The sequence below is a fragment of the Hemiscyllium ocellatum genome, chromosome 5 (assembly GCF_020745735.1).
Source record: "Hemiscyllium ocellatum isolate sHemOce1 chromosome 5, sHemOce1.pat.X.cur, whole genome shotgun sequence".
Taxonomy (NCBI): Eukaryota; Metazoa; Chordata; class Chondrichthyes; order Orectolobiformes; family Hemiscylliidae; genus Hemiscyllium; species Hemiscyllium ocellatum.
Window position 1 is genome coordinate 99,740,825 of NC_083405.1, and position 13,264 is coordinate 99,754,088.

The 13,264-nt window shown below is 40.9% G+C and overlaps 1 protein-coding gene across 1 annotated transcript in view; it reads right to left on the bottom strand.

The window, feature by feature from the left end:
- Positions 1-13,264, bottom strand: part of odad2 (outer dynein arm docking complex subunit 2) — a 374,269-nt gene that overhangs the window by 183,652 nt on the left and 177,353 nt on the right. Inside the window, exons 11-13 of the mRNA XM_060825721.1 lie at positions 8,882-9,028; positions 7,346-7,555; positions 3,562-3,795 (exon numbers count right to left, since the gene is read on the bottom strand). Of these exons, the coding sequence (XP_060681704.1) occupies positions 3,562-3,795; positions 7,346-7,555; positions 8,882-9,028 (591 nt within the window). The remainder of the gene's footprint in view (positions 1-3,561; positions 3,796-7,345; positions 7,556-8,881; positions 9,029-13,264) is intronic.

Below are 13,264 nucleotides of genomic sequence, written 5' to 3' on the forward strand. Positions count from 1 at the left end.
CTGATGCTTAACAAAGGGCTCGCCTTGTCATTCAGCAATTACATGGAAGATGCAGCTAGGTGCTCTCAATATTGGGAAGTCCTTATTGCATTTCTTGCCTGACTACACCACAAATTTTGCCATAGGCGAAGCTTCTCAGACCCCTCAGAAAATGTCTCAAAACCATAAGATAAAATGACAAGAGAAAAACCATAACATAAACTATCAGAGGTGGTACAACTCTAGACAAAGGGAGAAAACTCGGTCAACCTCAATGCTACGGCAGAGGGTCTGATTAAGTATAGGAAGTCAGGTGCCACAGTTATCAGGCAAACAGATCAACTTAGATCTTATATTGCCAGAATGCCTGAAGAGAAACTCAGAATGCAAGGGAAGGCATTGATTTTACTTAGAATCATAGAACCAAAGAAGTTAGGCCAAGAAGTGAGACTAAGTATGATTATCACAGAATGTGGGCAGCCACTTCTAAAAATTCATTTGTGGGACGTGAGCATTCCTGGCTGCACAGCATTTTATTGCCAGTCCTTAGCTGCTCTTGAGAAGATGGTGGTGAGCTGCCTTCTTGAACCACTGCAATCCATGTGTTGCAAGTTGAGCCACAATGTTGTTTGGGGGGTGGTGGAAATTCCAGGATTTTGATCTACTGAACATTGGTGGTGGAGGGAGTGGATGTTAGTGGATGTGGTGTCAATCATTATCCCAATTACCATTATTATGCTACATCAGACAATGTAAAAGTACTATGATGATACCAGGCACAATATAACATCATTACCCTAGTGCTGAACTCAAATAAACTTGATCAGGATGCACAGTTAAAATTTCAGATTATGTCAACCTGAGATACTTGGACTTATCAGGATTGGTACTGTTGGCAGAGAGGAAATGGTGACTGGTGGTATTACTGATAATGGTAATAATGATGTTAATAATAAAATTAATTAGTATGAATAACATGCAATTAAGTAAAAGTGAACCACTGGAATAATGTGGACCAAGCAGTGAGAAATTTGGGGGTAGGGGTGACGAAATATAATGAGATACATGCTATCAAATTTCATTCTAACTCCATCTACAAGTTTGTTGATGATGGCTCTATTGTAGGCCAATGACAAGACAGAATACAGTAAAGAGATAGAGTACATGGTGGCATGGTGTAAAGATAATAATCTCTCCCTCAATGCCAGCAAAATAAAAGTGCTGGTTTTTGACTTCAAGCAGCAAGGTGGAGGGCACACCCCTGTTGACGTCAATAGTGCTGAAGTGAAGCTTGTCAAGAGCATCAAGTTCCTAGGAGTGATGATCACCAACAATTTGTCTTGATCCACCCACGCTGAAGTGACGATCAAGAAAGCACAACAATGCCTACTTCCTCAGGAGGCTGAGAAAATTCAGCATGTCTGTAAAGACTCTTATGAATTTTTTAGAAGCACTATGGAAAGCATTCTATTTTGGTGCATCACAGCTTGGTATGGCAACTGCTCTGCCTAGGATCGTAAGAAATTGCAGACAGTTGTGAACATAGCCTAGTTCATCACGCAAGCCAACCTTCTATCTATTGACTCGATTTATACTTCTCACTGCCTCGGGACAGCAGCAGACATAGTTAAAGACACCTCCAACCTCAGTCATAATCTCCCAAACTCTTCTGTTGGGCAAAAGATACAAAAGCTTTAACGCAGGACCAACAGATTCAAGAACAACTTCTTCCCCGTTGTTACTAAAATTAAATTTTAAATTTAATATTGATCTTGCTCTTTGTGCACCTTCTCTGCAGCCATTACATTGTATTCCTCGCTCTGTTCTATTACCCTAATGTACTTTGTCTGGTATGATTTATCAGTACTACACGCAAAACAAAACTTTTCACTGTACCTAGGTACACGTGACAATAATAAGTCAAATCATATCAATAAGAGAGAAGACACCAGACCAGCATGAGCATGTGAAGAGAGAGTTGTGTTTGATAACCTACTAAATAAGTACATATATAAATAAAAAAGTGTTATGGTACACAAGGAGTTGATGAAACCTAGTTCAAAACAAGGTGCCAGCAGCCTGAGAGACACTGTATGTGCTGACACTTACAGCTGAAATATTTCGATGTAGTATCCCAGTGTGCCGGTAGCAATCCTGACTTAAAGCACAAGATAAAGCAATACAATCTTCATAGAGGTGTCCAATAATACAAAGGGCAGCCCATCAAGAAGTACCCTTTTCCTTCGTGTGGTCCTAAGATCTTATTTTAAAAAACAGGCTGTGCACTCCTGACTGACTGTCAGTGTTATCTGTATGGTGTGGACAGGGTAATATTAATAGAATCACAGAATCCCTGCAGTGCACAAAGAGGATGTTTGGCCCATTGAGTGTGCACTGACCCTCCAAATAGCATCCTACCCTTCCACTCTATCCCTATAACTGTGCATTTACCATAGCTAATCCATCAAGCCTGCATATCCCTGGACACTAAGGGGCAATTCTGCATGCCCCAATCCACATAACTTCCATACTTTTGGACTGTGGGAGGAAACCGGAACACTTGGCAGAAATATGCATGGACACAGGAGAATAAGAGGCTGGAATCAAACAAAAGTCCCTGGTGTTGTAAGGCAGCAGTGCTGAGCTGCTGTACTGTACAATCTCAGCTGACCCTTAATTATTTATTTATGTATGATGTCTTATGAAGGTGAGGTGGGAATGTGTGTGATAGCGGTGGCTAGGGCATCCACCTTATATTAAGTGATCTCCTGAAAATGCACGAAGTGAGGGCATGTAAAATCCTGCCCAACGTTCTAATGGTTATTGATAAAATGGAAACAGAAACCTTTGCAGCTGTTCAAAATCATAGCTTTCCACTTATGTGTTCAAACTGTCAGATCTAAGTCTAATTTATTGGAGTTTGCAGAATCGTGCGTTACACATGAACTGTAATAGCATGGTTTACCTTACTATTTTTTTCCCAGGAAAAATTAAAGATATTTGCTTTATGAGTAAAACATCAGCCATCTGGTGCACCTACATACTTACGATGTTGTTAATTGCTCCTGGTACAGCAAGTAACACTCAAGGACATTGAAGGTGGTCGAGACTTTGACTGCCACTAACAGTACAGTTCCCATGAATGATATTGTCAATGGATCAGCTTACAGCAGAAAGCAGAGTAACATCACTGCCTTGTTAGCCTTTGCCTGTGAAGATATGGTGCCTTTGATAAATACAGATTTAAAATCATGGCCCAGCAAATATTATTGGGGGGTTTGTGGCCACTTCATGGGTAAGCAAATCTTTATGATAAAACCTTTGTTCAAAATTGCAGCTTTTAGAGGTAACAAGCAAATTATCGCTAGAATTTACTAATATTTAGATATCAAGTCTGACAATTTTGCTGATATTATAACAGTAATACTACTTTTATCTTTTAATCTAATTTTCTATAAAGCTGGCAGTCCTTTTGTTTTGGACCTTTGATAAAGTACAAGTATCTGTAACATGAAATGACAAAGGACAAGTGAAAATATTTTCAAAGAAATGTAATATTGCATGATCAATGATTTTTGTTACCTCTGAAGCACATTCTTGCAATGTGCCAACAACTGGAATAAGCATATTTTCATAAGGAGACTTCAACAGGCAAGCCAATAGAGGAATACCACCAGCTTTACGAATAGCATCTTTATTTTTTTTACTTTTGCTGCAGCTCCACAATGCCAGAGCACCACAACGTGCCACTTCAATATCTTTCTCTTGCTCTGCAGTTAGATGAGCTGAAGTTGGAACACAGTCCAAAAGGCCAACCTAAAATAAAAATATCATAAAAAATGGATTTTAAAAATATGTTAAATGCAGTTGCATTCTTCTGTTTCTAATGTTTACCCAAGTAACTATTTATAAAGTCAAATGTTTGAGATTGAGGCATAGATTAAGTTATACTGGACAAAACAAAATTATTGTTATAAAAAGGAATGAGAAAGGAAAAGTGAATTTACTAAAATACATAGTGTGGATCAAATAAACTGAGGAAACCGGAAGCAATTAGTATGTAGGAGGATGCAGAATTAATAGAAACCTCAGTTTTCCTTTTCAGTGCTGTTTGAAATTTTCTACAATGAAGTTACATAACATGCAAAATTTATATTTTTAAAGGGCTTTAATTACCATTAATGTACATCTTATTCATATTTAGTTGGCTTTTCATATCAATTCATTGTTAAAATTTTAAATAGTCCTAATTTTCCCAATATTCAGCTTCTCTGTAGTCAATCACAGATCCAGCTCTTTCTAGGAACTTAGAAGACATTTGACACATCATGCCTGTACCACTTGGAATATAAAAATCTAGCCTAATTCCATTTTCCAGCTCTTAGTCTGTAGCACAAGTGTGTAACCAAGTTTTTTTTAAAAATGGACGAGAGTCTCTATCTTTTCAAGCTGTGAGTTCAACTCACCACCACCAAACAATTTCTCCTCTACTCTCCTCAGTCAGTTACTTTAAATCTAGGCTAATTGGTACTGACTTCTCGGAGGCTCCTGTGCTTATTTCACCATGTTTTTGCCTGATATAGTTAATCATAATCATACAGGGGATCAGTTAGCTCAATTTGCTATTCTGGTGCAGAATAAAGCCAATTGCATGTACTAGCTATGGTAAGTCATATAGGCTTGATTCCTCACCTTACCTGATGCTTGTGGAGTGATTACCTTCAAGCTATACATAACCAATTACCTCTCTCTCTCTAATGGGGATGCCTGTGTTCCTTTGTAGACAGTGTCTCTACATAATAATTGCATTGAGGAAAGACTGCACTCTGATCTTCCTCTCCACTTTTTCCCCATCAGGTCAGATGTATTAACATTTAACTAAGATTTGTATCACAGTGAAAATATATTGGAAGTGTGAGCAAAACTGAAGAATATAGTTTTCTTTGCTTTCTTCTTGACGATCATAAACTTGCTTCTCTTTTGAGTCAGGCATTACAGACTTCATCATCGTCAGTACCATGTCCCAGTTGGGCAATTTTGTTTTTGACATTGTTATAACTTCAAGAAATGAGCCTTTTGGCATCAATTGTATCACAATAATGGATCAGAACACCAAAGTATTTATGGAAATAATGAACTTTTAACTCCAATATGTTTTTTTTAAAGAAAGACAGTTACAGCCAAAAGATGATTATAGATATAGATTCAGTGACTGCCTGGCAGGTCCTGTGTGGACCCACAGAATGTCATCTCTGTTTAGAGTCATAGCTAGCACACAACTTCAGGGAAATAGACTGTTGGAATCAAGTATAAAAATAGGGAGCTGAAAATGTGTTGCTGGTTAAAGCACAGCAGGTCAGGCAGCATCCAAGAAACAGGAAATTCGACGTTTCGGGCCAGAGCCCTTCATCAGGAATGAGGAGAGGGTGCCAGGCAGGCTAAAATAAAAGGTAGGGAGGAGGGACTTGGGGGGTGGGGGGGGCGATGGAGATGTGATAGGTGGAAGGAGGTCAAGGTGAGGGTGATAGGCCGGAGTGGGGTGGGGGCGGAGAGGTCAGGAAGAGGATTGCAGGTTAGGAGGGCGGTGCTGAGTTCAAGGGAATCGACTGAGACAAGGTGGGGGGAGGGGAAATGAGGAAACTGGAGAAATCCGAGTTCATCCCTTGTGGCTGGAGGGTTCCAAGGCGGAAGATGAGGCGCTCTTCCTCCAACCATCGTGTTGTTATGTTCTGGCGATGGAGGAGTCCAAGGACCTGCATGTCTTCGGTGGAGTGGGAGGGAGAGTTAAAGTGTTGAGCCACGGGGTGGTTGGGTTGGTTAGTTCGGGCGTCCCAGAGGTGTTCCCTGAAGCGTTCTGCAAGTAGGCGGCCTGTCTCCCCAATATAGAGGAAGCCACATCGGGTGCAGCGGATGCAATAGATGATGTGTGTGGAGGTGCAGGTGAATTTGTGGCCGATATGGAAGAATCCCTTGGGGCCTTGGAGAGAAGTAAGGGAGGAGGTGTGGGCGCAAGTTTTGCATTTCCTGCGGTTGCAGGGGAAGGTGCCGGGAGTGGAGGTTGGGTTGGTGGGGGGTGTGGACCTGACGAGGGAGTCACGAAGGGAGTGGTCAGGGAGGTCTTGCTGAAAGTGTATAAGGCTTTATTCAGACCACTGCTGGAACATTGTCAACAGTTCTGAGCCCTTATTTAAGGAAAGATATATTGGCATTGAAGGCAGTCTGAAGAAGGTTCATTACACTGAACCTAAGTATGGAGGCACTGTCCTATGAGGAGAGGTTGAGTGGCTTGGGCTTGTACACACTGAAGTTTAGAAGAATGGCAGGCAACCTTCTTGAAACATGCAAGATTCTTAGGTAGCTGTCTAGGATGGTTTTCCATTGTGAGACAGTCTAGGACCAGAGGGAATAATCTCTGAATAAAGGGCCACCCATTTAAGACAGTAATGAGGAAGTAGTAAATCTGTGGAATTCTTTACCACAAACGCCTGCAGAGGCCAGATCATTAATATACTCCAGGCTAAGATAGGCAGACATTTTTAATATGCTGAGAATCAAGGATTATGAGATAAGGCAGAAAAGACCCAATGGGCTGCACGGCCTATTCTTAACTGATGTCTTATAACCTTAGCGTAGCCGAGCAACACTGCTTTGGAATCGGTTCCTATTCTACCAAGACCTGCATATGTCAGCAGAAGAAAACAGACCTCCAAAGTGTGCAGTAAGCAAGTCTTTCCCTTTCTCTCTCTCTCTGTCTCTGTATTTATAAAGTAAGAGGAAACCTGATAGTAGGACAAGCTGCAGAAAAGTATTTCTGTTAACCTGAGAGAGTTTCATATATCTTTATCTTTGACTCATACACCATGAAAGTTGAACTGTAAGTGCTATTCAAAAATCTGTCTCACTGACATTCTATCTGAACACCTTCCACCACTATAATGGTTCACATTTTGATCTTGCCAGTATGCAACTCAGGGAATCTTGAGAAATTATCCCATTTTATCCTTTGAGTCTTTTGAGATTCTTGCCCCTAATGATGTTTTTTTCTCCCTTTTCACCAATTCATATCATTTCTATAAAGTTGTGTTATCTTGTTTGTTGTGCGAATTGTCTAGGATTAAGTAGGTAACATTTAATTCCAGAATATACCATTGCTGTTTTGCCATTTGTTTCAAGAGTTTTTGGTTATAATAAACGATTTACTTTTCAGTGTATTAACGAAAACTTGTGAAAGCCACTTTTGTTTGGACAAGCAAAATAAAAAGAAACAATTTGGCCATTTTGGCAACTGATTCCATATGTTTAGACTACTGGACTGACTCATGGAGTGGCTTGATTACCAACACAATTTATATGTTTTGTTACTTACCAGGCGTTGAATTCCACCATGAAGCCTGACGGTTTGTCTTGCTCTCCTGAACCTGGCTATATTGGCAATAGTTTCAGCAGCCAAACATTTGAGATCTTTATTAGAGGAGTCCAGGATTTTCACCATAATCTGCAAGCCACCTAGTTCTGCCAAGGAACGTCGAATTTGTGGATTTTTACTAATTTCTTTTAGAATCCTTAATGAGCCAACCTATCAATATGTAAAAATGTTAGTTTTAACATTCATGAACTGAAAGCAAAATACATTTAGCTAGTTTGCCTAACAGATCATGCTATCTGCTTTGAACAGAAACACTTTGCCATGAAACTTATAAAGAGAACATAAGATCTTAGAGCTAGGAGGCCATTTCGCCCCTCGGGCCTGCCCCACCATTTAACACGGTGGATCCCAACTCAACCTCAACTCCAGTTTTCTGATTGCTCCCCACAACCTTCAAACCCTTTACTAATAAAAAGTCTATCTCCTACTTAAATATATTCTGTCTCGATGTCCACTGCACCATGGGATAATGAATTCCACAGATTCACAAACTTTTGAGAGGAGTATTCCTCCTGTTTTAAATCTGTCACCCCTTGGTTTAAAACTGATGACTGTCATTTTAAATTGGATTACTTACAGCATGTAAACAGGCCCTTCAGCCCAACCCAACCCTCCAAAGAGCAACCCACCCAGAAACATTCCCCTAACACTATGGGGCAATTGAGCATGGCCAATTCACCTAACCTGCATATCTTTTTTGGATTGTGGGAGGAAACCAGAGCACCCCGCGGAAACTCACACAGACATGGGGAGAATGTGCAAACTCCACTCTAAATTGCCCAACAAGGGGAAACACCCTCTCTAAGCCTACTTTGTCAATCCTCTTTAGCATCTTATATACCTCAATATCTCCTCTAATCCTTCTAAACTGAGTTTAGATCTAAACTGGTCATCTCTCCTCATAAGACAAGCCTTTCATCTCTGGAATTAACCTAGTGAACCTTCTCTGAGCCTAAATGCCAGGAGAAAAAGTTAACTGCTTTTTTTATTCTTCTCATCTATATGTTCACACTCGTCATAAGTTAGCAATTGTCACCATCCAGTTACATTACAATAATTCTTGACTTCATGAGATGATGTGAAACAGGTGTTAGAAGGTTGACAGGATGCCATACATCTCCCCTAATATTTGTCTCTATGATTGCAAAATAGGAGCAATGAGAAATGAAAAATGCACTATTGCCTTGCTATCATCTTATATTATGGCAAAATGGAAAAATCTGTTCCAATGAAGATCAACTCATCATAGAATACTTTAAATATACAACGAAGCTTCCAACTGTTCCAAGCCAATCTTTGTTTAACCTGCCCTCAAACCAATGGAATATACATTATGCATTAACTGGCCTGAGATCTAGTATTATATATCACTGTCTCTTTCTCCCCTCTAAGAAATGGGTGCACACAGAATGTTACGCAGAGAAAAAAAAGTCTATTTTTAAGAATAATATTGCAATAAAGTAATGAGTGGCTTACCTTACATTTGGTTTCTTCTGTATCCAGCAGGTTGATCAGAACCTCTAGGCCACCTACATCTCGGATGGCCAACTGACATGTCTCATTCGTCAAGTTAAAGTCCCTCATTGAACACAAGGCAATAACAGTCGCTGTTTGGTTGCCACCCTGAAATTGTATTGCAAAGAAAGTTAGACAAATCTTGCAATGATAATAACTTGATTTTTATGGCAAAATTGTTCAGTAAATAAAAACTTAAACTTAAATAATAGTAAAGATGAACAGTGAAATTCTTTTATAATATTTAGGACAGACAGAATTCTTAGAGTATCTAAAAGTTCCATTAGCATGCTTCTGGAAAGCAGAAAATATTATGACCTGCGGGTGCAAGCTACACATCCCTAGTCAATTTATTGGTGAATTGGTGTGAAACTTTAGCCCACTGTATTACCAACAATAGGTCTTGAGTAATCCTGTCGGATAGTGGTAATTGATGACAGCAAAAAATGACTAAGCAAGTGGTGGCAATCAACTACACAGGGCATTGAAATGATCATATCCAGAGTATGGTGGGCAGTTTTTGGTCTCTTTATTGAAGGTAGGACATATTTACTCTAGAGGCAGTTCAGTGAAAGTGCACTAGGTTGATTTCTGGGATGAAGGGCTTGTCGTTTGAGGAAAGGTTGAGCAGATTCAAACTTTATTCACTGAAGTTAAAAAAGTGAGAGGTGATGTCATTGAAACATGCCAAGATTCTGAGGGGGTGCATTCTTGACAAAGTAGATGCTTAGAAGGTGTTTCCCACTGCGGAGGGATCTAGAACTAGGACCAAAGTTTTTAAAAAGTGTTTCACACCTAAGACTGTGATGAGATGGAAATTCTTTTCTTGGGGTGTCCCTTGTGGGATGTGGCATTGCTGGCTGACAAGCATTTACTATTAGTCCCTATTTGCCCTTCGAGAAGGTTGTGGAGATCTGCCTTCTTTGAACCACTACATTCCAATGTGCTGTGGATAAATCCGCAGTACCACAAGGGAGGGAATTCCAGGATTCTGACTCAGCGACAATAAAGAAACGGTGATATATTTCCAAGTCGGGATGGTGAGTGGTTTGGAGGAGAATTGCACATGGTGTTCCCATGTCTCGCTGCCCTTGTCCTGCTAGATGGAATAGTCAGAGTATTGAGTACAGAAGTCGGGAGGTCATGTTGCAGCTGTACAGGACATTGATTAGACCACTGTTGGAATATTGCGTACAATTCTGGTCTACTTCCTATCAGAAAAATGTTGTGAAACTTGAAAGGGTTCAGAAAAGATTTACAAGGATGTTGCAGGGTTGGCGAATTTGAGCTGAATAGCCTGAGACTGTTTTCCCTGGAATGTCAGTGGCTGAGGGGGTGACCTTATAGAGGTTTACAAAATTATGAGGGGCATGGATAGGATAAATAGACAAAGTCTTTTCCTTGGGGTGGGGGAGTCCAGAACCAGAGGGCATAGGTTTAGGATGAGAGGGGAAAGATATAAAACAGACCTAAGGGGCAACTTTTTCACACATGGATGGAATGAGCTGCCAGAGGAAGCGGTGGAGGCTAGTACAATTGCAACATTTAAAAGGCATTTGGATGGGTATATGAATAGGAAGGGTTTGGAAGGATATGAGCAAAGTGCTGGCAGGTGGGACTAGATTGGGTTAGGATATCTGGTTGGCATGGACGGGTTGGATTGAAGGGTCTGTTTCCGTGCTGTACATCTCTATGACTCTAACTTTTAGCAAATTTCTGCAGACCATATTGTAGACTGTACACACTGCTGCTACTGAGTGTCATGGTGGAGGGACAGGATATTTGTGGCTGTGACGTCAGCTAGTTGCTTTGTCCAGAGTGGTGTCAAGCTTTTTGTGTGTTACTGGTGTTGTACTCATCCAGGCAAGTTAGGATTTTATTATCACACTCCTGACTGGTGCATTGTAGATGCTGGATGGAATTTCGTGAGACAGATGCGGAGTTACTTTCTGTAGTATTTCTGCTCTTGTGGCTATAATATGTATATAGCATGTCCAGTTGAGGTTCTAGTCAACGGTAACCCCCAGAACGTTGATACTGCGGGATTCAGTGATAGTAACATCATTCAATGTCAATAGGCGTGGTTAGATTATCTCTTAATGGAGATGGTCATTATCTGGCACTTACATGCACAAATGTTACATGTCACATTTTAACCCAAGCTTTGATATTGTTCAGATCTTGTTGCATGTGAGCTGGACTACTTCTAAGGAGACGTGAATGGTGCTAAACATTGTGCAATCATTAGCGAACATTCCCATTTCTGACCTTATGATGGAGGAAAGGTCATTCATGAAGTAGATGAATATGGTTCAGTGTAGTACATTACCCTGAGGAACTCCTGCCGAGATGTCCTGGAGCTGAGGTTATTCACCACCAACAAATACAACTATCTTCCCATGTGCCAGGTATGATTCTTACTCGCTGAGAGTTTGCACATGATTCCATTATCTGGATTAGTGGCACTGAAGAGCACAGCAGTTCAGGCAGCATCCGTGAAGCACTAAAATCGACGTTTTGGGCAAAAGCCCTTCATCTTTTATTCCTGATGAAGGTCTTTTGCCCAAAACGTCGATTTTACTGCTCCTCAGATACTGCCTGAACTGCTGTGCTCTTCCAGCACCACTAATCCAGAATCTGGTTTCCAGCATCTGCAGTCATTGTTTTTACCTACATGATTCCATTATTCCAGTTTTGTTAGGGATCCTTGATGCCATGCTTGGTCAAATATAGCCTTGATCTCAAGTCTGTCACTCACACCTCCCCTCTGGAATTCATGTTTCAGCCAAGGTTGTAATAAGGTCAGGAGTTGAATGTCCCTGGTGGAACTCAAACTGGGCTTCAGTGAACAGGTACTGCTTGACAGTGCTGTTGATGACACCTTCCATTGCTTTACTGATGATCGAGAGTAGACTAATGGAGTGGTAATTGGCTGAGTTGAATTTGTCCTCTTTTTGTGTGCAGGACACATCAGGGCAAGTTTTTATATTATTAGGTAGATGCCAGAGGTGTAGTGATACTGGAACAACTTGGCTACTGATGCAGCACACGTTTTCAGTACTATTACTGAAAAGTTGTCAGTACTATTACTGAAAAGTTGTCAGGGCCCTTAGCTTTTCCAATATCCAGTGTCTTCAACCTATTTCTTGATATCATGTGGAATGAATCAAATTGGCTGAAGAGTGGTATCTGTGATGCTGGGACTAATGGAAGAGTCCAAGATGGATTATTGATTCAGCACTTCTGGCTTAAGATTGTTGCAAATGCTTCAATCTTATCCTTTGCACTGATGTACGTCATTGAGGATGGGGATATTTGTGGAGCCCACTCCTCCACCATTGATTGCCCACCATCATTCATGACTTGATGTGACAGCCTTGCAGAGTTTCAAACTGATCCATTGGCTGGGGAAAGTTATTACTATCACTTGATACTTATGCTGTTTAACCCGCAAGTCCTCTTTGGCAGCTTCACCATGTTGACAGTTTATTTTTCGGTATGCCTAGTACTATTCTTGGCATGCCCTCCTCCATTCCCCATTGAACCAGGGCGGATCCCCTCTCTTGATGGCAATGGTTGACTGTGGGATATGCCAGCCATAAGGTTGCAGACTGTGCTGGAATACAATTCTGATGGCCCACAGCACCTCATGGATGTGCATTCTTGAATTGCTCAATCTATTCAAAGCCTATCCCATTTAGCATGGTGAGTACCATACAATATGATGGAGGGTATTTTTGATATGAAAATCTGACCTTGCCTCCAGTGTGCAGCGGTCACTCTTACCAATACTGTCATGGACAGATGCATCTGTAGCAGTGTGTTGAAGAAATGGTAAAATAGGTTTTTTTCACTTTCTTGGTTTCCTCACCATCTTCTGCAGTCTCAGTGTCGCAGCTATTTTGTTTAGAAACTTACCAGCTTGATTAGTAACTATTGCTAAACCACTGTTGGTGGTAGACATTGAAATCCCCCACCTAGAGTACGTTTTGTGCCACTGCCTCTCTCTGAGCTTCCTGTAAGTGTAATGGAACATGGAAGCTTACTGATTCATTAACTGATATGTGATAATCAGAAGGAGGTTTTCTTGCCCGTGCTTAACCTGATGCGACTACAGGAGGTCCAGAATCCATATCAAGAAATCCCAGTGAGATTCCCTCCTGATTGTATATCGCTGTGCTGCCATCTCTGCTGAATCTGGCCCGCTAATGGGACAGGACATATCCAGGGATGGTAATTGTGGTGTCTGTGAAGTATGATTCCCTGAGTATGACTATATCAGGCTATCTCACTCGTCTATGAGAAAGCTCTCCCAAATTTTGCACTAGTCCTAGATGTTAGTAA